At 42.3% G+C, this 27,259-nt stretch overlaps 1 protein-coding gene across 1 annotated transcript in view; it reads right to left on the bottom strand.

The window, feature by feature from the left end:
- Positions 1-27,259, bottom strand: part of Arid5b (AT-rich interaction domain 5B) — a 174,596-nt gene that overhangs the window by 122,022 nt on the left and 25,315 nt on the right. The window contains exon 3 of the mRNA XM_059281750.1: positions 18,983-19,208. Within this exon, the coding sequence (XP_059137733.1) occupies positions 18,983-19,208 (226 nt within the window). The remainder of the gene's footprint in view (positions 1-18,982; positions 19,209-27,259) is intronic.

Genomic DNA, 27,259 nt, shown 5'->3' with positions numbered 1-27,259 from the left:
TCTTTACCATTATTTATAGAAAATCATCTGTATTTGTTATTTATAGTAGTAATATATAATTTCCCCTTTAAGATAGTCATTTAATGTAAAAAGAGCAGCTTCCATAAAGGAAGTTAATAATAAAATGGCCAGTCACTAATATCACAAGACATTGTGAGGCTGGTTTATGCATGATGGAGTTCAGGATTTCCTAATCTAAGGCCGCAGCTTTTGACAATACTTGTTACTCTTTACCAAGCTCTTTGCTGAACCTGACATCGTTCTAATCACAGGGAGCTCAGTGTGTTATTAGATGCTGGTACCCCATGAAGGCAGACTTGTTTTATAGGTGACAAATCCCAAACTGCAGCTTGCTGAAGGTCATGGAGGCAGAAAATGAGGACTATGGGTTCAAGTCCGAGCCTGCCAGGTTTCGGGGCTGTTACCATTACATTATGTGGCCTCCAAGTGCAAGATTTAAGTGTAGCCATCCGTGCATTCTTGTACACACACCGGTAGCACCTACTTCACAGCAGACAACGTGTGCACTTACAAGGGGGCAGGAGGTGAAATGTGTTTGTGTGTGAGGGTGTTCAAGAAAGTTCAGCAGGTAAAGGCACTGGTCACAAGATCTGGTCACCTCAGCTCAATTCCTGGAACCTATGCAAAGGTGATAAGAGAAACTGATTCCACAGAGTTGTCCACTGACCTCCATACATGAGCAGTAGTAGCACACACTCACAGTCACACACACACACACACACACACACACTCATACACACACCTATCCATACATTCACACACTTCCATATGTTCACACACTCACACACACACACACACACACATACACCCACTCACACACACACACTCACTCATATATTTCATATTTTTTGGAATTCATTTTAAAGAGAAGAGGAGGGCTGATGCTCATTCCTTTCCTTGAGAGTATTTTAATGAGAATCAATGGCAGATGGGCCCTGATAAGAGGAAAAACAAAAAAAGAAAAGAAAGGGGGGGGGGAAGATTTCTCATTACAAGCTTCAAATCATGCTCACAGGAAATGGGCCAAATTTAGAGGAAAAACAATATCCAGATCTCCCTACGTAAAAGAGAAAAGCTCACTGATTTATAAATATTTAGAGCACTGGATGTGAGATTGAGTCCTATAATAAACATATGTCCATCAGAAGAGGGAAAAGCTCTTCAAAAGAACATGTAAGTAGACCTTGGTTTATGAAACCTGATATATAAAACTTAAGTCATAGAAAATATATGTCCATGGCAAAAGGTGCTTTGCTAAAAGGTGTTTTCAAAGGCTTGCCATGACTGTAAATCTTCTCCAAACATTCTAGACCAATGGTTTTCAACCTTCCTAATGCTGTGACCTTTTAATACAGTTCCTCATATTGTGGTGACCCCCTCAACCATAAAATTACTTTCATTGCCACTTCATATCTGTAACTTTGCTACTGTTAGGAACTGTAATGTAAACATCTGTGTTTTCTGATGGTCTTAGGTGACCCCTGCGAAAAGGTCATTCAAGCCCACAAAGGGGTCAGGGACCACAGGTTGAGAACCACTGGTCTAAAGAGCAATCGCTGACGGTGTAACGTAGGCATAGCATATCCAGACCACCAGACAGTAGAGCAAATGTCACTGCCTGTCCCTGATGTTAATGTCTACCGGAAATGAAGAAATGGGGGCGGGGCAAGCCATGCCTTCCCTTCCACCTGGGTGTGAAAAAACGGAGTCCTCCTGTGTGGACCTGTTTTCCCGCCCACTGTGAGTGGGCACATGTTGTCCTTGGTTTTGCTCTTGAGTGAATGACGGCTTTGTACTTTTAGGGGAAGTCAACCCGGCAGTCTTAATCGAGTATACATGCACTGATTTCGGGAAGCAGCAAGTGAATGTCTTCACACTTTCTTCCAAGTTTGTGGTGGGGTGGGGAGTGGTGGTGGGAGTGGTGGTGGTGGGGGTGGTCAGTATTTCCGGACATTCACTAACTTCTCAAAGTGCCTAAGTCACTCCCTAAAGGAGACTCACTAGGACTGGCAGGCTTCACTGGCTGTACCCCATTCACACCTGCATGGGCCACTTGGAAATTTAAAAAATTAGAGGCTTTAGCTGAGATGCCCAAGTGGCTTTTTGAGGGAGAGATGTAGCTGATTATTCCACAATCTTATAAACAAAACAAAAGACACACACATAAGAAAAAACAAAAAACAAAAAACAAAAAAAAACCCAAAAAACAAAAAAAACCAAAAAAAACAAAAACTCTTGACAGACACTTTTCAGAGTCAAACAAATGCTAAGGAAATACATACTTACACGTTCCATACAGAGTTCTGGAACCCACACTTGGAAAGGGACAACATCCCTATGAAAATCAATGTATCAGTTCTTAATTAAGAATCCAGGATTTGGGTTATATTCCAGAAGGACATGCAGACACTTTGATCTATAGAACAAGTTACAGTTTAAAATGTGTGTGTGTGTGTGTGTGTGTGTGTGTGTGTGTGTGTATACATACATACATATGCACATACACATATATAATTGTGATATGCAGACAGCATGTGACTGTGAAGATTGGGGCAGAAGCTTGTGGAGTCAGTTTTCTCCTTCTACCCTTAAATGGGACCCAGGGATCGAACTCGGGTCATCAGGCTGGCTTCACCCTCTATGCCGTCTTGCTTGCTCTGTATGTATTTGTTTTTGGATGACAATTATTTGCTCAATTCTGACTCCAGTATCTATACTACAGATTCTGGCCCATTCTTACTGTCTGATGTGACAGCAGTCTTATCCATCCAGAGAGTTCTGCCCAAGGTGAATCCCATGCTTTTATGACCTTCACTGCTAACACTGCCTTGGGGAGACATTGTCTTATGCGAACTGACTTGATTAACCACACTGGTCCCATCTGCAACCATGAATAGTGTAACTAGGCAGAAAGTTGACATTTCATGAAAAAGTTTTTTCATTTGTGATTTAAATTTGCCAGCTCTCTTCCTGGCTTGTAGCTATAACCTAAAAATACAATATGAAAATATTTCTATGATAAACCAGAGACACCCAATGAAAAGATGAAAGACTTGGTGCCTTGAGGTGGAACGGATAGCCATTTGTTGCCAGAACTTGGATTAGCATGAGAAATCTCATAGTTTTGCAACAACTCAAGCCCCCCAAATCCAAACAAATAAATCACAAAAGAGCCTTAAGCTAAATTATTATTACCTCAACAGCTCAGAATACTCCCAGTCTGAGCTGGGAATTTCAACCGAGAGTGAACAGTATGTGTTGTCTCTGATGGTTCTTGATAGGAACCATCACGACATTTCTCAAATTGTTTTTTATTTACTTATTCTGCAGAGCAGGGTGAACTTGGGGCCATGAATGAGCTATACAATTCCTCTACCTCTTAGCTCCACCCCCAGCCCAGCATGATGTATTTAACAGAGACAGAGAAAGGCCATATTTACTAAGAAGTATAGCATTTCCATCTGGAATGATAAGGCTGACCTTAGCCTCGGCCCTTTCAATAAAATCCAAGTCAGAAATGACCATGACATCCTCCGTCTATAGCAACATCCTGACACAGAAAGGATGCATAGGATGTGGAAGTCCTATTCATTAAACAGAGACTACTACAAAGATATGACTCGGGATTCCTGCTCTAAGCATTGATAAATTTGTTTACTTGGTATGACATGCTTTTTAGACTCTTCTTTCATGATCTGGTGTGACTAAAGGCTATCTTAAAATTCTATCTGTCAGCTATGGTCCACCAGGAGCCTCTTCCCCCAGAAAAGAGAGTGATGCCCAAGCCTCATAAAATGCTGTTTCTGCTTCAAAATAAAAGACTGGGCTAAACATCATGCCTTGACAAATCTCTGTAGTAGAGTCCTAGAACTTTCCCCTAATGTCAAAAAGGTCAAATTGGCTGGAATAATACATTTAGTAAAACCAATTTATAAAATTATTTCAGCATGTGATCTATATAGAATTATTACCAAATTATTATTTTTTAAGCTGTGTTTTTGGGATTTGGGACATGGAAATGGAATATATGAGGCTTTCATTGATGGCATATCCAATCTGTGTGCTGAACTTCCAACAGGTAGAATGATAGGTAGGCTCACTGAGGTATAAAGTTACAAGTAACATACAACATATATGTTACATATAACAACAACAACAACAACAACATAGGCTGCTCCAGCTTTTAATTTAAAATCAAAAGGAAGTCAGGCACAGCAGCAGCACATACTATCACCCCAGTCCTTGGAAGATGGAAGTAGGAGGGTCAGGGGTTCAAGGTCACCTTAGCTACGGGGTGTATTCAAGGTCAGCCTGGGCTACAAAAACAATATCATGTCTCAAGAAAATAAGTGCATTTTATATGAATTAAATAAAAATCACTGAGATGCTGTGTTTTCTGTAACCCCTTTTCGTGATCACAGGCACAGCGGCTGCATTCCTGGAGCTCCCAAAGTGACTGGGGCTGGTGGGTCCACTGTGGTCACTGAATGTGAGGCTCCTGTTCAACACTCAAAGGGAACTGCAAAATAATCTACAGACGCAAGATTCCTCCTCTAACCAACTCCGAAGCAGTGGCCACCACTCATGATCAGCACGCTGCTTCCGGAAGTGGAAACCAAAACAGAGAGGAAGAAGGTGATGGGGTTTGGTTTTGTTTCGTTTTCTTCTACACAGTGCTCACTTTTTTTTTTCTTTTTCACACTTGGGGTAAAATGTAAAAGTAAGGGAAAAACAAATTGAAGTTAGTTGTGTTTTCTTTCACTTTGCTGGGACCGGTTCACTATGTAGCTCAGGATAGCCCGGACTGGAGATTTTCCTTCTGTCTCAACCTCATTAGGGCACTCTCCTGCCACCACCACCCCTCTAAGTTTTCATTAAATAGAGACTAGAGCAGTTGTAGTTTAACAATGACAGGGGTAACTCCTTAGATAAAGGCCACCAGAAAGTACTGAGGGATGGATGGGGGCTGATGGAATGTGTATATATATATATATATATATATATATATATATATATATATATATGTGTGTGTGTGTGTGTGTGTGTGTGTGTGTGTGTATATATATAAATAACACCTCTCTGGGATATATATATATATATATATATATATATATATATATATATATATATATGCCAGAGAGGTAAAAGTGAGGACGAAGAGACCATGCAATGAAAAAGGCTGAATTATTTCCAGACATCTGAAATATTATCAAGAGCATGGGGATATGTGATCTGTTCTGTGTGAAATCGTTACAAGAACAGAAGCAGGACAATATTAGCCAGTGAACACCACAGCTTATCCAGGCATTCAAATTTAATTTATGAAAAGTAAGACTTTTTTTTTTTTTATAAAATGTCGGATCAAAGATAGAATTGGGTTCTTTTTACAAAGTAATAAACTTCCAGTCATTGAAAATAATAAAACGTCAACTAGTAGGGATTTCTGCGTGGGATGTGTAAGGCGTAGTAGGCGCCGGAAACAGGTCGTGATTAGAATCTTATAGCTAGGAAAGCTGTGGTTCATTTCAACCCTGAGACTTGAAGACCCTCCAATAGTCATCATTATCCTAAATGCATGTCTGAGACATTATGAACCTTAACATCCCATTCTACTTCTTCCAAGGATATTGGAGGACGGCCCTACTGCCTTGAAGTAAGACATGGGCACAAACTACATCACTCCGTGAATCAAGTAGGAGTGGGAATGATGCCAGTTACTGTACACAGTTTGCGAGAGCCAACATTTCATTGGTAGCCCTCAACCCTCCCCTGTCTTTCACTCATCCTAATTGAGCCCGGAATCACGTGTTGTCATCGTGGCCCGCTGCAGAGACACTGCAGAGAAAGTCTATTCTGGAGAATTCTGAACCCAAGGATGAACCGCACCTAAGCAAGACACAGGACTCTATGGTGTGATGCCCTTAAAATGTTGAGGTGCTTGATACTACGGCCCCACATGGGTTATTCTAACACACAAAGAGAATTCTTGCTCATCCCCTTCAATTTAAACAACACCCCAAACCGTGGCCAAGTCGGCACGACTTGCTTTCTCTCGGAACCACTAAGACACCTCAGGGATGCAAGATTTCCAGCTGGGGCTGTCCCTTTCCTCAAACCCACAAGCTTATTCACACAGTGGCCCGTACAAGGATCCACTAAACGCCAGGAACTGTCTGTTCGCTCTCAGAAAAACACCAGAGGAGGCCAGTGATACACGTGTACTAGTCAGGGTCCTTTTCAAAGTACACTCCGAGTTCCCAGCGGCTAAAGTTCTGACCAAGGAGGATCCACTTATGATCAAAGAGAGGTCAGAGAAAGGGCAGGGCAGGTGGCTGGCAGGACAACACCTACTTAGGTGAATTTTAGAATCAGAAGATTAAAATCATATTCCACCGCACTTCAAAAGAACTCTCAAGGTTTGCTGTAGCCCTTAGAGAATGGAGGGGGGAGGCTGGCTCACATAGTCCTGAGTCCATCTCAATGCCTTGTAATAGATAACTCGGTGTCTGTGAGTTAAGAATTAAACCACTCGCTGCCGTTACCTATTAATACATCTTCACATTCTTTTTACTCACATCCTTCTTCTGGGCTTGGGGAGAGAGGAGGAGGAGGAGACAGCAGTTTAGAAGGTTTTTTTTTTTTTTTTTTTTTTTTTTTCCTGAAGGAACTACAAAAAGAAACTGCTGTCGTTAGCTAAGTGCACCCACTGTGTGCTGGTGCCCGCCACACGCGGCCCGATCGGCTCCTCCCCAGTCCGGTGACACAGGTATTGTTGTCCTTGCTTCACAGATAAGCAATCAAGGAGGCACACTTGAAATGTCGGGACCGTATAGTGTACGGAACAATGGAAGCAGTACAAGTCTGTCTTTTAAGTCTACTACAGGGAGGGGCCGGGCAGGGAGGGGGAGAGGGCTCACACAGTTCTCGGAAAGAAGCTACTTTGTGTCTACCCATTCTTCCAAATCTTTGATTGAAAACACTGATATCAAACAATGGGAACGAAGTGAACATTATCAATTTTAAAAATAACAGAAGGAGAAAGGCTGAAAAGAAAGCCACACAGAGGCTTGCACATGTGAAAAGCCTGTATTTATACACACAGCCATCACGTGATGGGTAATTAACCAGGTAACCATAGGTTGTTTTTTTTTTTTTTTCCACTAGAAAAGTATATGTTTCGTCATGCTTTGAACTCTCCCTTATTATCAGCATGACTATGAAAACAATGTTTTATTTCTTATGAGGAGAATAGGCCAGGCCCAGAGCTTTGTTTCTACAGGGCCTAATAGAATGCTGTCTTTGTGAGCCAAAGGAGTAGACTGGGTTGGTAGAAGGTGGGGCCTGTGTTCCTCAACGATTAGCAAGTAACATTTTAAAGGAGCTGAGAACTACAACAGAACAGTTACCTAGAAAAAGAAGCATTAGATGTGGCGCTAAAGCCATCTCCTTAATAACCTGTCACCTAGAAAGAAAATAAATATATAAAAAGGCAGATTACAAACCAGCTGATAATAAAAAAAGATAAGGCAGAGCAAGTCCTGTCTGGACTTGTTTACTTCCCTAAACGTTTTTTGTCTCTGCTGTAAATCTGTAGCAGGATAAATATTTCCTTGAGGAAGAGAAACATTAACAAGTGCCAGTATTAATATGGAACGTTTGTGGCATACTCAGACATACACAACACACACACACACACACACACTCACACACACATACTCACACATATATGTATTCACACTCACACACACACACATTCACACACTCACACACACACTTACAAACACATTCACACACACTCACACTCCCTTTCATGCCACTACCAATGTTCAAATAGCTTCAGTCCTGTTTAAAAATCTCACTCAGAAAGTCTTGCCAGAATGAGTGGCAGATACTTGATTACTAATTAGCCTCCCTTTCCCAAAAGCTCACAGCTAAATACCCGGATGAGACAACCCCTCCGCTACAAGGTGTGTCAGGAAGCACCGGAACGAAATCAAATCAACCTTTGAATGGACAGAGAAGACTCAGGTGGACTGAGAGGAGATTTCAGGAGACTGATTATAAAAGCCAAATGTTTGCTCAGCCTGCTAGATAGAGCTTTGAAGTCAGAGTCCAACCTTGTGGAGCTCAGATTGTTCCCGGAAGATAAGACAGAAGGACCGGTATACACTTAGGTGCTCAGCAAGGTGGTAGAGACACTCTGTGCGATAAGAACTCAACCAGGTGAGGCAAATCCCATGCACTCAATGACTAAGGGCTTCAGGAGCAAGGAGAAGTCTCCCAGGTACAGCTCTTGAAAGGGGCACTCCTCCAGCAGGAAGGCAGTAGAGAGTCCAAAGCACAATGGAGAATTTGGGAGGCTGGGGAGTTGTCAGGTCCCCAGAAGAAGTTTACACAGGCAGGGACAGGGTTAGATAAGGGGCAAAAAAAAAAGCACAGGCTGGCTTAACAGCCTGGGTGCACTCGGAGACAGCGATCCTTCCCCTCTGCAAATGTGTAAACAGCCAGGGATGAGCACGGCTCCGAGAATTTGACTGAGCCGGCGAGAACCGGAATCTATTGAAAAGTCCAACAATAATTAGTCAAACTATGAAACACCTCAACAGAGAAACATTCCCCGGCCAGATAAAAATGGATTACAACACAGAGGTATGGTCACATGATTCTCTACAAAATTAGGTATGGGGACAGGCTCCCAAACAGTACATTTTATTGTGTGTGTGTGTATGTGGGAGGGTGGGGGGGTGGTTCCCTAAGTAAAAACCCTTGCCTATCCACACAGAAGCACACATGTGAAGACCAGCAGACTTACCTCTATGGGGGAAGAAAATCAGCAATCACATTTCTGCTTCCTTGTTTTCCTATTTAACTTACATCTTCCCAAAATGAACACAGAAAACAACAAATTCAAATTATTATTATTATTTTTTTAAAGAAAAGAGATAAAGACTTGAATTAGACAGTTCAGTGGAGGTTTGCCTGTAACATCTGCATCTTATGCAGTAGGCATGGAGTCATCAAGGAAAGAGGGTAACTACAAATGGTATTGACAGTGGTTCAGAAGTATTTTTAAAAAGTACAGCATAAATTATTAAAGATATAAGCAAAGGAGGAGACCCGAAGAAAGGACATTTTAGATAAAGCACAGCCCAGGGATTCTGAGGACTGAAAGAACTTAGTACTCCACAGAAACACAGTATCAGTATGAACAAAAGCATCCAGAGCAAGGTGCTGGGGAGAGCTCATACACACAATCCTGTTTGCTCAGCCCCTCTGTGCATGGAGCACTTTGCAAAGCCTTTGAAAATCCACTTCTGCTCCAACCTGCTCTAGATAAATATATTTATTAAGATGGGCTAAGAGCCCAAATTTCAGCTTTCCATTGCAGTGACCTGCATGAACCAGAGTCTTAAACACATAATGTCAGAGGAGGGAAGGGAAGTGAATCTTTGACATTTAGAGAAACTAATGTTTTGCAATCAAACCTCCCATTTAAGGCACTCTGGAAGATAAATGCACTGTTTAGAGGAATGGATGTCAATATTAAGACTAAATGTTGAGATCAAGTATGGGGCTCATGTCAGTTCACCTGTAGGACATATATGTTTTGCATTCTAAGGTGTCAAGGGCTGTAATGGCGTCCATTATGGGTAATCATACTGGGGCTAGACATGAGAGACTGAAAGAAAACAGACAGAATCGTAATGACTTGAGAGACACATCACAGACTGGAACTAAAAGGGCGATACTGAGCTAAACCTCTAAAAATGTACCTGAAGAAGGGTCAGGGATGTATTTTTTTTTTAGAGATGTTTAATAGATTTAGCATGTTTAACAGATTAGATCACGGATTGAATATGAACTGCCTCACAGGGCATCATGTCTTTAATGCTTGGTCCTCAACCAGTGGCAATATCTTAGGAGGTTGTGGGCATTTTAAGGGGTGCAGCTAAGCTAGAGGAAGTAGATCACTGAGGGGACACATCCTCAAAGTTTACTGTCTTTGGGCACTTCTTGACTGACTTTCTGTTTCCTAGTTGGCGTGATGTCTTTGCCAAAGGTGTGGACTGAGGACGGACCTGTCCCCTGAAACGATGAATTGGATCCATCTTTCTTCCCTTACATTTTGTCCTAGAGACAAGAAAGTCACTAAAATGCTGTCACCAAAGGCATCTTGGAGTCCCTGCTCCTGGTTTAGAGGTTTGTCCATGACCCTGGAAATGCATGAGCTTCTGTGAAGCCAAGAGATTTCCCTAACAGACTCAAAGTATGTAGAAGAGATGAAAGGAATCCATGAGATGGGACTTGGATGACAACTGAATCATTCTTCATCTTCCATTATCTTCCCACCAGATGGCAATCCCACAGACCGTCATTGTGAAATGAACATGTCTCACTAATGAAGCCAGAGCAAAAGCAGGAGATGGTTTCCTCCCCGATCGTGGAATTATGGTAGAAAGAGCCATAAAGCATATGATCCACAAAAGGGTGCCCGTGAAAATGAAAACCCTGAAACACTAACAAGATGGAGAGACAAAGGGCAAAGATGAGGACACCGGAAGCCCAGGAGGATGGTGTGAGCTTAACTGCCACACTTGATAGGATGGAGAGGTCTCCCAGACATCACTGGCTTTGTCAGAGTCTGTGAAACAAGACGGGCATCAGGCTGGCCTTCACACACGGATCCTTACTGAGGCTAAACCCAGTCTGTCCAGGTTACACCTCACATGTTTTTGGTGTGCCATCATTGGGACTCCAGCCATTGAAAGGCACGGCCTCCCTGGCAGCATTTCTCAAAAGGCATATTCACGATTCATAAATAATGGTGTTCATTAAGTAATAGCCTGCCCTTGGTATTACATAGAGAGGAGTCAAATCAAAAACAGAAAAGTAAACCTGAGGAGGGGGTGGTGGTGAAATAACATTCCTCCTTTTCCCAGAGGTCTAGAAAAGCCAAGCCTGTGAAGAGCCATGGGAGAGTCTAAGCCTCACTGGGGTTACGTCATATCTGGAGGCAACGGGGCATAGGCAGCTGTTGGAAATCTGGCTGTATGCAATGACTGTATGGTGGTCTCTCTATCCCTGAAAGCCACATCGACTCTGGGCTGTAGGATTCTTAGCAAAACAGTACCTTACAATATAAATGAATAAACCACTGTAACACAAACACTCAAGATGCATCCTAAGAGGAATAACCAGGATGGTGAGGGAACTTGAAAACCACATCCGGGGAAAGAGTTGAAAACATCGGGGTTGTTTAGCTAAATAAAGTCAGAACAGAAGACAGTCACAAGGGAGGCAGGGAAGCAATTCTAACTGGACTGATGTCCACCAAGGTCTCTTCCGTCCCAACAATCTTACAAAGAACTCCAAAAAAACAACACAAACAAACAACAACAACAAAAAACAAAACTAAAAACCAAAACCAAAAAAAAACCCAAGAAACACATTCCTTGAAGTTCTAATGTCACCTTTTTCTGCTTCTCAAACTATGTAATTCCTAGGTTCTATGAATTTCTCTCTGGTCAACTAACTGTCCATATTCAAAGTATGTATCAATGTAGAACACTGTGGGCACTTTCCAGGCCTACGGGAATTCCAAATGAAAGGGTCTTGGATAGGAATATGTTGTATGTGGGACAGCAGTGTGTGGAGAGCAGTGTCAACCTGACAATCAGCCAGGACACGGTGAGGCTCGGCAAAGACTTCCTTCCCACTAGTAATAGCTGGGTTCAGCAATTACTGAAAATTCTCAAGACACAAAGATGCATATTTCTTGTTGGAAAACTTTTTACTGGTCCTTTCCATCATGATTTCAGGACAATTTCAACTATTTAATGAGATAGTCACGTCAAGTTTTCACTTTCAAATAACCTAGCTTGTAGGTTCTGATTCTTAGATAATATTCTGATACTCTGGATGCCTCGGTTATAGACTTATGGATGCTTGAATACACTCATTTAAAAAAATCGTTTGTTATTGTAAGTGTGAACAGAAGACAATTTGTGTTCCAGGGATTGAACTCAGTTTATCAGGCTCGGCAGCAGTCCTGCTTACCTGCTGAACTATCTTACCAGTCCTTTCTTTTTCTTTCTTGAGACAGTATCTTCCTATACAGCACGCAGCTCAGCCTGCTTTTTTTTTTTTTTTTTTTTTTGGTTTTTCGAGACAGGGTTTCTCTGTGTAGCTTTGCGCCTTTCCTGGGACTCACTTGGTAGCCCAGGCCGGCCTCGAACTCACAGAGATCCGCCTGGCTCTGCCTCCCGAATGCTGGGATTAAAGGCGTGCGCCACCACTGCCCGGCTCAGCCTGCTTTTGAGTTGACTCTAAGTCCAGGCTGGGCTTGAACTCATGACCTTCCTGCCTTAACCTAAAGGGTTTCTGGGTTACCACTTTACAATGTCAAGAAGCAACTCCTGGAGGAGCCATGTGGATACTAGAGCAGCATGCTTCCCTGGGATTAAATGTGCTGTGATCAGATTCTCCAGAGAATAACACTGGACACAGAATGCTGTCAGAGGACCTCATAAGAGAATCCCTCAGAAGGATCTTTCTAGTTTGAAAGTAAGGACATTATAAAGGCCAAAGTCTTTAAAGTGGTTCTGTGTGTGTGTGTGTGTGTGTGTGTGTGTGTGTGTGTGTGTGCGCGCGCGCGCGCGCGCAGTGGAGGGGCTTCTCAAATTATTCACAAATAGAATACTGCAAACGTATATCATCTAAGAAAATTCTCAAGTTTCAGTTGGAAACAGTTCAAGCCAAGCAACTGAGAATACAGCACATTCAGTAAGCATTTTCAGAAGAGCCCTCACTCCATGGAAAGGGAGGGAGGGTGGGAAGACGGGAAGGGAGGGAGGGAGGCTGTTCTTAATGAGAAGCCTCCAATCCTAGTGAGTTGATTAGCTCACGGATGTAATGCGTTTCTAATGAGAAACTTCCATGCTCTTTCTTTACAGCAAAGAGTAACAGGTCTTTGCCTTGGCTACTCCAGGAAGCCACATGACACTCACTCCACATTCAGAGGCAATTACAAACAGCCATCTGTAATATCAGGCCTTAAGAATTTCTAAGCAACAACTCTAGTCAGGTTTTTAACAAAGAACTTGAGAGGTTCCTTATCCTACTGGCCATGCATGGCTCAGCTTGTTTTCATAGAATTTTCAGGAGAAAAGAGTTGTGTAATTTATAATATGAAAGATATCATACATGTGGAGCATATCTCAATTATGCATTATATATTACTTTGTGTAATATTATCAGCTTAAACATGTAAATAACACATTTATTACTCATACAGTATATTACATGGATAGGTTTGTGACTAGATTAAAAGATAAGCAGGAATTTTATATTACATATATTTATATATGGTTTATATATATAAAGATTATATGTTATATATATATATTTATATATAGAAAGAAAGACTTTAGTGAGTCTTCTATTGGGTGAGACAGTGTGGAGAGAAACCATGATTCAAGTCCAGAGAAACATCAGGACCAAACCATGGCACTAACATGGTCCCACACAGCTGCTGACCACACACAACTTCCACTAGATTATGCTAATATAAGAAAAATAACTTATATTTCAATGCCACAAATGCTCCTGAGGATCCCAACTGGTCTGTCTTCAGTTGGGCTCCTCAAAATCCAGCGTCATAAAGCATGGCATATATTATCCTTCCTTTGAAAAACGAAGAACCTAAAGGCATGAGCATGTAGTGACTTCAGGGGTTCTCCAGAGAGCAAGAGATCTAGGGTAGAGGCATCCTCCTCCTCAAAGACCATCCACTGTACCATCTACTACCCAAAGTGCAGAGGAAGCTGCTGCTGGGGTAGGAAAAGCGGAGACCACTCCCTGCTTGATGGGATGTAAAATCAGACAGTTAGCCAACATTAAATTCAGGCAGGTCACACACACACACACACACACACACACACACACACACACACACACGCACGCACGCACGCGCATTCTCTCTCTTTCTCCTGAATTTGTTCAGCCTCCTCTCTTTTTAATTTTTTTCTTCTAAAGACGTACTTAGAGATGAGACCATTCATAACTGCCCATCCGCAGACAGTTAGTGGTATGGTAATTGACATTGAGTCTGTTGAAAAAGGGGGGAAAAAAAGAAAATGCTGTTTTAATAACCTTGGCCTAAAACACATTTTGCTGTATGCCTCAAAGGATTTCAATAAAAAATCAACCTGTACAGACATATTTTCTTGGCTTAAACAACAATCCAAAGCATATAAATGTAGTCCAACTATAACGACATATTTATGGGCCAATAAAGCTTACACTGTGGCTTTCATACCTCACTTAAAGGAACTCTGTGAGAAACAGTGTTATATAAAATAATTTGATTTTTTTTTCGAACTATAGCCCAAGGAATAAAAAATGCAAGTTTGCTATGTTTAACTGATAGTATTTATACTCCTAAGTGGCTAAAATTTTTGTAAAATGAAATAATTCTTCATTTGACTACTCCTAACTGCCATACCAAATATGGGTATCAGGTCCACTTTATTACAAAGCTAAGTACTGTAATTCTAAAGACAAAAATAAATAACTAAAGGCTTGTGTAGTGAATGATTTAATCAGTCTGATTCTTCTGGAAGAACAGGTTTTTGTGTTTGTTATGCTTATGAATAACACATTCCTTAACCCTTCTGTTTTTACATGGCTATTTTTCTTCACTTAAAAAAAAAAATTCAGTATGAAATGAGCTGAAAGAGTAACCCCCACTCCAGGAAAGCCCCAATTGGTGTTGGTTTCATGTGGAACTTTCTTTTCGAGGGACAAAGCAGGGGTGTGGGGGGGGAAATGTGCTGCATCACATCTCAGAAGTGTTTATTGTTTTAATGATTAGCTTGTTCACTCTCCGCATCTGTAGTTGTTGCCAGCACTCATTTAGAGTCTTAAATGAAAACTCTGGAAGGTTTTAAAAAACAAACAGAACACCCTCAAGGGGAGAGGTGATTTAAAGAAAAAAAAAAAAACCCGACAGGGTGGTGGCTGCCGCTGGTGTAGCCATAGGGAGCCACCACCGGGCATCGTTTTTTCTGTGTACAGCGTGAATCTGTTGCCAGAAACACACATTTGTGTTGTTTTGTTTTGTTCCTTGACTAGTCACAGGGAGACAGGAAATGACACACACCGGGATGGGAGGGAACTGACTAACACTGAACGAGAGGAGTTCTTTCATTTCATTGGCTTTTTTTTTTTTTTTATTGTAAAAATCTGTCTTTAAGAGTCAACCTATTTCTTTCGTTATTATTGGTGTTTTTACCAGGCTAGGGGAACTGGGCTTTTAAAATCTAGGACACTGAAAGTTTGTCTTTATCCACAAAAAGGTGAGTTTTCCATTCTTTGCTCACTTCCGGGCTAGGAAGGGGGGAGGGTCCTTAAGCAATCTCAAAGTTCATCTTTTCTTTGATGAGGACAATGAGGAAGGTTCTACAGAAGGAAGCTGAGAGCTGCCACTAACAATGCGGTTGGGGGTGGTTTTGGTGTGGCACAGGGAGAGAGACAGAGAGAGATAGAGAGAGAGAGACAGAGAAACAGACACAGAGAGAGAGAGAGACAGAGATAGACAGAGAGACAGACAGAGACAGAGAGACACAGAGAGAGACAGAGAGACAGTGACAGACAGAGACAGACAGAGACCACTGAGGTAGAAAGAAAGGCCAGCAAATTTTTTGATGGGACATCCAGAGAGAGGAAGAGGCTGAGGAGAAAGTCACCAGGACAGGACTGTGCCTGGCCAAGGACACCCGCTGCATTCCTGGTCTAAAAGTCCCCAGTCGAAATCCCAACAATGTGGACTCACAAACTTCAGATCAGAGAGATAATGGAAACTCGTTACATTAAGGAAAGTTTGTGTTTCTCTTTGCACATTATTACAACACAGTGTGCATTCCAATTACGAAAGCTATTTGTCTCGAATTCCCCACAGTTCATACCAGCCCAGCAGAATTTCAAGGCCTTGAATTCTATCCTTAAAGGGGTACTTTATATTTACAAATATAAAAGGTATGTAGTCTTTCTTGTCTCCCAGAGGGTCTGACAATCAAGCTTCCTGTTGCGTATCTTCCCTTCTCAAGTAATAATCTCAGAAATGGGTCCCAAATCTCTCTCTCTCTCTCTCTCTCTCTCTCTCTCTCTCTCTCTCTCTCTCTCTCTCACACACACACACACACACACACACACACACACACACACACACACACAGCCCAAATCATCTGGGAAGTCCTTTATCAGACCATATGTTTTGGCTTCACCTCAGTCCCACCGAGACAAGTCGGGCAGCTGGACCGCCATTAACTGGGTTCTCCTTAGTAAATCTAAAATGCAATTCAATTCCAAAGCCACTAGTCTACATTTTCAAGACCAAATCACCAGCAAGTGCTTTGAATAGTTAAACAAACTCACTTCTTCTGGAACCAATTGGGCGGGGAGAGAGACATAGATTATAGACATTTTTCTTTTTTTAGAATCCAAGATTCTCGAACTGTCTTAAGATGGAGTTAAGAAATTGGCCTTCTTTTTGTGCTCATTAATAAACTATCCCTTCGAAACCCACAGCAGCTCTGCTATAAATACTCTTGTTTACATGTGTGACTTCAAGCTTAACCATCTACATAGACCGTTGTCCCCCCCATGGGTTTCCTGTTTAGCGTTTTATTAGTAACACTACATTCTATAACTCAAAGGAAAAAAAAAAAAGGATCAAACAAAGAAAGAATTTAATGTTAAGGAAAAAACAAGACAATGGAGATACAATGGGGATCACACATTAAGAAGTCAACGCAGCAGATTCGTTATTATTCAACCTTCTCACACGTCATAAAAGTAGTCAGGCTGTGTTGATAAAACTGGGGCTGTTAGCTGTAAATATGTAAAGATGATTTAAAAAATTCCTTGGCTTAGAGGAAAGAACAAGAGCTTAATAATTTTTCTCTAATTGTGCACACGACAACTTGGCTGCGTGTCTGAAATGTTACCATCCAACGTCTATCAAAAGGCTGCCAGGGACCAGTTGATACTGAACTGCAGGATGGTCTTCCCAGTATTGCTCAAACAGCACAGCTTACCACAAACCAGAGTCACATGAAAGAGAGTCAGTTCCCTGGTGCTATCCAGCCTCTCTGTGTCAGTTAAAAGAAATCATCAAGGTTTCTTGTAAAATCTAAGTTCTAGGTTTAAAAAAAAGAAAAAAAGAAAAAAGAAAAACCAGGAAGTTGTCACATTAAGGCATAAACTAAAGCCCTGAAAATCAGCATTATGTTAGAATGAAAGAAAAAGATGCCTTGATATGTCAAAAGTGAAGTTCCTCTTTGTGAAAAGAGGAAATAACAAGTCTAAAACAGAGGTCAGTCGCTTTGGTCTTGAGTAACACTAGAGGAGTCGGGCAGTGAAGGCCACTGAGGGTACAAGTAAGTCAAAACGAAGAGTGGACATAGTGTCACCGTCACGGGAGGAGCGGTTGCTGAGGCAGGAGAATTCCTTCACCATGTGAGACCTTTCATGTCCCTATTTTCCACATGGGAGGACAGATGGTTACTCCTTAACATGTTTACCTAAGGTCACACAGCCGAGGGGCAGAGTTGATAGTCAGATAGGGCCAGGACACTCCAAAGCTGGAGAAGGAATCTTTCTAGAGTCCAAACTCTCCTTTGCGGGCGATGAGGAAGAGGGACTAAACCCACAGCTGATGGAAGGAAGCTCAAGGACATCTACCCCAGCAGTTTCTAGCTTGTTCTATTGCCCCACAACGAGTGAATCACCATTTTGCCTCGCATTGCTTCATACTTGAAATTCTGACTTCGTATTCCTAGATGTCGTACTATCCACCTACAGCCAATATTTCAAGTCTCCATTAATTCAATGTTAGCCCTAATTAAGTCTTAGATAAAACTTTATTTGAGGCCACGTGCTCTGTCACCCAATAAGGGGGATCACATAAAGGAGACCCTATAATAGAACAGGCCATACACAGCCCTTCCCACCCAGGCATTTCCAAATTCATAGTCTTGGACTCCATTAGAGTAAAGCAAATTATATAAACATATATAATACAGCTACATATAACTTCTAATAAAAATTATATACCATAATGTTATGTGATATATAATTTTATAAGATATAATTCTTTGTGTGTGTATTTATGGGTACACAGTGTGTTTCACTGTGTTTGTGTGTACATATGTCTGCCTGTGGAGGTTAAAAGACAACATCCTGTATTGTGCGCCTCAGAAGCCATCAATCTTGGCTTTTTTTTTTTTTTTTTTTTGAGACAGAGTCATTTCTTGGCTTGGAACTCATCTATGTGGTCAGACAGGGTGGTCCCAGGGGTCCTTTGGTCTCTGAATTCCCCAGTGCTGGGACGACACGCATGGACCATTGTGCCTGGCTTTGTAATACGGATCCTGGAGATCAAACTCAGGTCCTCCTGTTCATAAGGCTAGCATTTTCCCATCTGATCCATCTCTCTAGGCCTGTAATCTAAAGATTTATATAATTTATACATAATTTTTATTTCTCTAAGTGTGTGTGTGTGTGTGTGTATGTGTGTGTATGCTAGTGTACGCTAGTGTACATGTGTATATCATGTGAACATGAGTGCAGGTACCCTCAGAGGCCAGAGGCCTCTGATCCCCCTCAAGCTGAAGTTTCAGAGGGGTGTGAGCTGCCCAGTATACGTGTTGGGAACTGAACTGATGTAGTCTAAAAGAGCAGCATGGTTTTTACCCAACACTGAGCCATCTCTCCAGCTCCATAATGTAAATTTATGTTACATAATTCTTACATATTACCTAGTTCTCATATATATAGCTCTTACGTCATTTCACGTAACTGAACAGATAGTAAGGTTTCGAGAACAATCTACAGCATGGAGGTAGCTCATTGCACAATCCCCCCCCCACATACTGGATTTAGAAGCCGGCGCCATACTTACCAAGATCGGCCTTCTCCTTGAGAACGTCCTTGAAGTTGAGCCCACTGTTGAGGGTTGACTGTCTGTACCTGAGCAGGGCCTCCTTCTGTCCATTCCTTCCACAAGCCTCCGTTTTCACCGGGGTGGCTCGGAGGCCACATCTCCACTTGGAGAAATCAGAATGCGCCCATTTGACCAAATCTTCCAATTTTACGATCACCTTTTCGGACACGGCGATGACCTCATCCTACAAGAGGTGGGATAAACAGAAAATGTTATTCTGGGTTTGAGGAATGTGATCCTTTCTCAGCAAAGCTCATCTGGATGCCACAGGGACGGTCTAACCCTCGGCCAGTGGTCTAACCTTGGACAAGCAGACAGTGTGTGGCTTTTGGGATGAGAAGAGTCCCATGAATTCATTCTAGCTCACTGGCTTTCCAGGCCTCTTTATTTAAAGAATAATTTATATGACATGTTTGCTATGTGTTAGGAGGTCCCCAAAAATAGGGCAGTAATTCTAACAGACATTTTAAATGCCAGTCACAGAGCCCATCTACCTACCTAGTTCCTTGAGTGAAAGCTAATTTTTAGGTGCAATTAATTGCAAATGTAAAGAGCGAGGCTGGATGACTAATGGTTAGTCTTCATATAAATGGCCTAAGTAAATCTAGAATTCTTGGAACTCTGACTCACCCCCAAATTCCTATGTTTATGGTACATTTTCCCTTGGCTTATACACAAATATTGAATTTAACTTTTGTCCTAAAAATTAAATAAAACTGTGATGTAATCCCCAAAGAAATACTTCATAAATGTTATGTGCTTCCCACTGAAGGCAACTTACACGTTCTCGTGTTTCTGCAAAACTTTGCAAGCTGAGAAATGAGTGGACTTTTTTTTTTTCTTCTCTTTTAATACATATTGGGGGAGGGGAAGGAGGGTGGTGAGAAAGCCTTTGAATCTAAGAAAAGTCGTTGAAGCTTCAGTTCCTCCCAAGGATCATAAATTTGAATCTTAAGCATCTCTAATTGCTTCCAGGAAACAAGTTTTCTGCCTCAGAATTAACCCAGCAAGATATTTAGTAGATATCTGTATGAAGAACAAAGAGGGGGCCTCTGGCCCAGAGATTCTCTGGAAAAGACTTATGGAGATCCTCTCCTGGGCTCTAAATAAACTTATTTGAAGCATTTGACATTTTAACTTGAACTGACTTTCTTTGACTGAACATTTCTGAAGAAAGCTTAGCTGTGAAAAACCCCTAAAGCTTACAGAAATTTTCAAAATAGTTCCGACAAAACAACAAGACGATGTCTCTTAGCTACTAGACACAGCGGAACTCGGCTAATTTTGCTCTTAAATGCAACCCTCTCTTCCCTACTCTGCCTACACATGTACAAACACACCCCCACACCACCCCCACACACCACATACCATATACACACCACACACACACTCCACACATCACACACACATATCATACACACCACACACCACACACTCTACACACACACACACCATACACTCTACACACACACAACATACACACACACTCCACATACCACACACACATATCATACACACAACACCACATCCACTCTACACACACACACTATACACACACACTCCACACACCACACACACACCACACCACACACACAAACACATCATACAAACTACACCACATACACACACACACACACACACACACACACACACACACACACACATCCCACACCCTACCCCCACACACTGCTCCAACTCAAACAAAAAGGGTTTTATTAAAGATGGTGTTTGCACAGTAAGGAACACTCAGTTTTGTTCTTTTAAATGTTTTAAGGTAAGAGGTAAATTTTGCTTTTCCTTGTCCGGTTCAGGACTGCTTCTGAGAAAAAAAAAAAAAAGTTTATTAAAAAGAGCAGTCACAAGGACTCTCTCAAGAGTGGAAAACAAGACTGAGTAATGGGATCCTTTCTTTTATCTTCATCAAATATGAACTTCCAGTAAAGGCAGACAAAGTGGAAATTGTGTTTTACCCTCTTCTCAAGAAAATACCTCAAGACTTTATAAACTGTGGAGCACATTATAAAGTGCCATTTGCAGGGCTGATTTCACACACAATCACCACACCAGCTTCTTGAAATAGAAGACCTCTGCTTGTCCTGCATTTTATAGCTATTACATGATGATTATGAAATGTCAGAATAAAAAAAAAAAAAACAACCCAGGCTGGGTATTGTTTCAAAGCATATGGGAACAGCTTCTGGGATGGGAAGGGGGTTGGGTACACCAGCCATAGCATTTAGAATATTCTGGAAAATAATTAAGTAGCATGGTATATTAGTCTCCACATTAGCACAGATGGAATTTGGCAACGTTTTCACCAAATAAGGCTTCCTAGAATAGACAAGTTTGGAGATGAGTGTTATTCTCAAATAGCCCTGTGATCAAATGATTATCATTTCAATTACCAGTTGCTTCAGATCTTTTCCAAGAAATGACATGACTGGCCCTGGCTGCCTTACAGCACCCGCCGAACAAATAGTTTATTAACCAAGAGAAAATACAATCCTTATGATGTCATTAATGAATAAACTTGTCTTTCAAGATCGTCTCTATAGATTTGACCTCAACTTTCTCTCTCTCTCTCTGTCTCTCTCTCTCTCTCTCTCTCTCTCTCTCTCTCACACACACACACACACACACACACACACACACACACACACACACGGGGGTTGGGGGGCAGAAGTTCACCCAAACATATAAATCAAAAACCCAAGTTGGGATTAATTGTGAACACAGCCGTGTGCTTTATGTGGATTTAGAGAGACCCTGTCTCTTCACCATTGTTAAACGCCAGGGGTTTAAAGGAAATCTGATAAGAATGGGAAACAGCACACAACCCCCTGAAACAAAACAGCCCACATGTACATGGAAAATGTGTCAGGAAACCTTACTTTGTGCACACAATGGCATCTGTCTCATGTTCATACTCATTATTCTGAGTCAGTGCTGACTAACTTTCTCATAGTGCCCGTTCTTGGGCAAGTCTCTGTGTCTATGAAAAGAATCCCAATAAGCTCACGCCATGATTACATGAGCTCTGGGCAAACTGAGAATTAGCGCTGAATAAATATCCCTGATTTACTCTAATACAACACGAGAGGATCACAAAGAAATACACGTCGTTATTCTGTTAATGGACCCTGACTTTTCAATTAACCCAGTGTTTAATCAATATTTATGTAGGACGTGTTAAGACACTCACTACTACGTCCTTTTCCCCTTCCTCATTGTTTTAAACTATTTCTGTAATTGGGGTTTTATTTCAACCACTCTACAAAAACCAGTTCATTGAAGCATGAACTCTCTAAGTCAGAACAGAAAACCTGGGCCAGAAGTCTCAGAGCAGCCAAGTCGATGGCATGGCTGGCCCCTCGGCACATTATAAACGTAGGAAAATTTACACATAAAAATCTAGACTTCAACCTTCTCATATAAAACAAAATAAGGAAGGAGATGAAAAAAAAAAAAAAAGGAACAAGCCAACCAAAACCAACAACAGAAACCACCAGAAACTGAACAACACACGCTTTCTTTTTTCAACCTGTGAAATCCCCTCTAGGCTCTGAGTTAACATCCAGTTGCGGTCCCCCTGCCCAGCCCTGGCTAACCCAGACACCAGCCATTTCAGTGGACACATCTGGATTTGACCCATCTCCTTTGTGTACCTGATGAGGGCCCTGAAAGTCAGTGACACACCTTAGTGCTGACTCACCTCAGGGCTTGGATGGTAACCCAGGTTTCCTCTCTGGTGACTGCAGCCGAGGGGCCTAGGTTCAAATCCCAACCCTGGAATTTGTTGCTAGGAAACACGGAGCCACTTCTTTAACCTTCTTGGGCTTCAATTATTTCGATACATATTTTTCTTTTAAAGGGTGATACCAGCTATGGGCCGCAGGCATTGGCAGGATGTATGGGGTTGACACCGAGAGTTTATCAGACTTAGTCATGGGCTATTATTTCTCTATCGTTGTGTCTTTCAAACTGTGATATGCAGAGATGAACTTAGATGATTCACAGGAAACACACACACACACACACACACACACACACACACACACACACTACATTTGAAACAATGATGAAAGAGCAAAGGACATAATGAATATCTTAATGGGGCTCAGATACGCATTGATTAAATGCTGAGTTAATTTCAAAGCTTAGGGGTGTGTGTGTGTGTGTGTGTGTGTGTGTGTACACAAATATAATTAAGCAAGGAGTAATGTGTTACATATATTATGTCACATAATTCCTTGCTTAATTATTTTGTGATTATTTTAATTACTGGAAATTGATACTTTTTTTTCCAGCTGTGTGAAGTATAGAAAGTTTCTTCTTTAAATAAATTTAATTTTTTAAAAAAAGATCAATTTTAACAGAGTCACGAAGCAAACCCAACGGACATGTGGACATAGGAAAGAAAAGGATACTTAGATGGGATACTTAGAAAATGGCTAAAATATGGTGCAGCGCATTCTATCTGAGATTCTCAAAGAACAGCCCAGGAGCCCTTGGGAATCCCTGGCCACTTCAGGGGATCCACAGGGTTCAATCTAAAATCACCATCACGGGAGTTTGTGTTGGCTTTTTTTTCCTCTCTCGTTCTCCTTCAAGAGCATCGAGGGGTTTCCCTGAGCCTGCAGCTCATGGCAGGTGCCTCCACCGAGAGATTGCAGAAGCAGGTACCAGATCTAACAGTATGAAGCTAGGTGGTAAAGGGATTAACGAAAACCGCAAGACTGTGTAACCATTCTCATTGAACCTTTAGTTTTTGAGGCTCTATTTCACCATATCTGACTGCCACCAAAATGTTACATGTTCCCAAACTTCTTCAGACTCTTAATGCCACCATCACGGTCATCAACAGACAAGAAATATGGCCACCTTAGAGCAATCCCCCTCTTCCCTCATGGTCATTATGCTTTGTCTCACCAACTCCTGCTAACCGCTCTTAAGCATCACACGCGTTGAACCATGCCATATGCCTTCGGCCATGGCTCTTCTCACACAGCACGGTGCCTCGTGAGCCACCCATTCTATTACTTGAAAAGACAGCTTGAATCTCGGGTGAATAGTGTCCATGGGGTGGACAACCACAAAGTTTTGTTCAACCGTTCACGAACGCAGGGACATCTGGAATGTTCCAATTTGGGTAATTCACACGTAGAACTGCTGTACTCTTCCGCGCCCAGGACTTTGTGTAAGCACACATTCTCAGTTCTCTGGACACCTGGGGGAAGGGTTGGAGGGTATATCCAATGCTGGAGCAACCCCCCATGTGTTTTCTGGGAGGGCGCTACCACAAGTAATTACCCCTATCCAGGTCATCACTTGACACAGTCACCGCTAATTAATCTCCCAGCTTGTCACTTTCCAATCCCGTTTCCGGCACCCCCCCACCCCCATGATGATTCACACCAAATTACTAGTTTTCAGGTGCTAGTTTGGTATCTGTATGTTTTGTTGTCGTTGTTTGTTAAATATATATTTAATTCTTTTATACGGTCTTAAAAATGCGGTTGTTCTCTTACTCCTGAGCTTTGAGGACTTTTGTAGTTTCTGGATTCAAATCATTTGTCAGTCACGTTGCTTGAAAATACATCCTCTCGGGGGCAGGGAGATGGCTCCGCAGTTACGAAGAGGACTTGCGGCTTTTCCACGGTACTGAGCTTGGTTCTCGGTACCCACATCAGACACCGCACAAACACCCGGAAGTCCAGCTCCAGGGACCCCAGACCTCTTCTGGCCTCTGGTGGCACCTTCCCACACACGTGTGAACACTTGTATACAGACACATAGGTGCGTGCACACACACAAATGAAGGATAATAAAAATCTTTGGAAAAAATAGTGTCTTCTCACTGGAGCACAGCCTTTCACTGAAGAAGTCTTAGAAGCATGTGTGGTTCACCGGCTCACTTTTTTCTCTTATGGATTGTGGGGTTTTGTTTATCGGTTGTTTGTTTGTTTTCCTTTTTTTCTTTAAAGCTCTGAAAACTTTGCCTAATCTCAGGTCACAAAGCATCAGTGTTTGCATTCAAACGTTTTGTACGTTTACACTCAGGAGGTGCGATTCAATTCGACTTCATTTCGGGTTAGAGGATGAGAATCCACGTGACCGCCACTGTTTTCACCTGTGGGTATCATGCTATTATTTTGTAATGAATTTTATACTTCAATAATTTCTGTTTCACTTTTAATACAGTAAAAATCAACAGCTAGAGCTCACATAAACAGTCACTTAGTCCTCCACACTGTAAAGGATCCTGAATAAAAATAAAACAAACAAACAAAACCCAAACGTTAAGAACTTCTGTATTATACCACTGAAGTAGGGTATTTTCTGATTTTTTTGGTTGTCCTCGATCTCCTTGTAGTATTTGACTTAAATTACCCTTGAACCAAAACCTTTTTTGGTGTCAAGAAGAACTAAACAGGCTCCGCAACCCTGGCATGGCTATGAGGTCACATGCCACACTGTCATGCATCTGTGACCCTTTCTCTAAGACCCACTTCCTTGAGGGGAGCACCAATAAGGAGAGAGCTGCCCACACGTGGCACGCATTGCCGGAAAGAGACCAGCTTAAGTTACGCACGTGTTTGGTGCTGGACCTGTTCTTTGTTCTGGACTCAGACCCTATCTTTGAGTTCCAGGGCTGTTAACCACGTGTGCATCTTTGAAAAGAGAATCTGGAACAAAGGTGATCGGCGGCACTGATAAGCAGACCCCTGGAGTACAGCTGCACGGACAGCTGCCCCATACCTGCAGGCTCCACTCGGACTGGCTGTATCCTGTTTCTTTACTTCCTCATTCCATGCCCCAAGAGAAAAATGGAGAAAACATTCTTATATGCGGCCTAGGTCCAGATTTTCCTCTTCTGTGTTTTATTCTCTGAGGAAGTCGCTCTCCATGGAGTTTCACGTGTTTCTCTCTCAAGCCCGTGACTCCATTCTAAAGTTGGATTCTAAAAACTCAGCCAGGCTCTGGCTTTCCGTGTGTCTCAGCATCGACCTGAGTTGACTATAACAAACGTGATAGGAAATACCTCACGTGGCATGAGGGGACCCGAACCCGCCCCAGCCATGGCTGACCGTTCCTCACTAGGTACACTTCCTTTCTTTCTCAGTGAGAGCCTGCAAAGCACAGAATAAAGACACCATCTCTCCGCTTCCCTTACAGCTGGGTGCACCCATGTGGCCAAGTCATGGGCGGTGGTATATGGGAGTGAAATGCGAACCTCCCAGTTCTTGTCCACAGAGAGAATGAGCATGGCTTTAGATTGTACAGTTGAAAAACAGATAGCAGGAGCCTGGCCCTCTCACAACAACCATAGCCCGGGACCATCTGTAGACCTTGACAAGAGAGAGAGAGAGATTTTGAACTCTCAATGTGTTTAAACAACTATAATGAATCTCTGATATACACAGCTAAGCCTATGTCTTTGCTAACAAATTCTGTGTCGGGAGAGGGGAGGAGGAGAGAACCTCTGCCCTATTACCATGTGGCACCAAATGGGAGACCACTGTGGAGCAAAGTTACCGTCAGCTAAGCCCCAAAGGCACTGTCACGCAGGTCATAGCAGAAGGCTTGTCAGGGAGGGGGAGGGAATGAGAGCAGGACATGTTCATCTCAATCTGCCATGAACATCTCAGGTTTCGAAATGTGCTCCGTAGCCTTTAAAACATGGCGGAACTTGGGGGCACAAAACACAATAAGCCATGGTAGTGATTAAATTGTGAGCCCGAAATCATGGTCCATTGGGTTCCAGAAGAATGGGTCAAGGCACAGATAATAAGAAACTGTGGCGTGCTCAGCCCTGAAGGGAATACACTTATCACACCCATGCCCCCAAGGCTCAGGGATCCTCCCAGAAGAGAGAGTAGAAAGATTATGGGCCAGAGGTGGTAGATAACATCAAGGAAGCTGGTTTCTGGACACAGCAGGGCAGGTGCAGATACGAAGTCACAGGAACTGTAAGGACAGACAAGGTATCTGTGCAAGCGCCAGGCAAAGAAAAGGCCTGCATGGAATGGAGGATGTGGACCTGGAATCTACCAAGGAGTGATTGCATCTCCTAGCTGCAGGGGGAGAGGGGGAGCCCATCTTCTCTAATAATGGGATTCCCGGTAGGTTGACTACATGCCAGAGCAGGCCCCACTCCAGGAACTAGTTGAGCAACACAGACTGGACCTGATTGGGGTGGGGGTGGGGGAGCTCAAAGTTGGGTGGAAAGGGAAG

The sequence above is a fragment of the Peromyscus eremicus genome, chromosome 16_21 (genome assembly GCF_949786415.1).
Source record: "Peromyscus eremicus chromosome 16_21, PerEre_H2_v1, whole genome shotgun sequence".
NCBI classification, from domain to species: domain Eukaryota; kingdom Metazoa; phylum Chordata; class Mammalia; order Rodentia; family Cricetidae; genus Peromyscus; species Peromyscus eremicus.
Note: the sequence above shows the minus strand (reverse complement) of the source record. Positions and strands in the feature narration are given on the sequence as shown.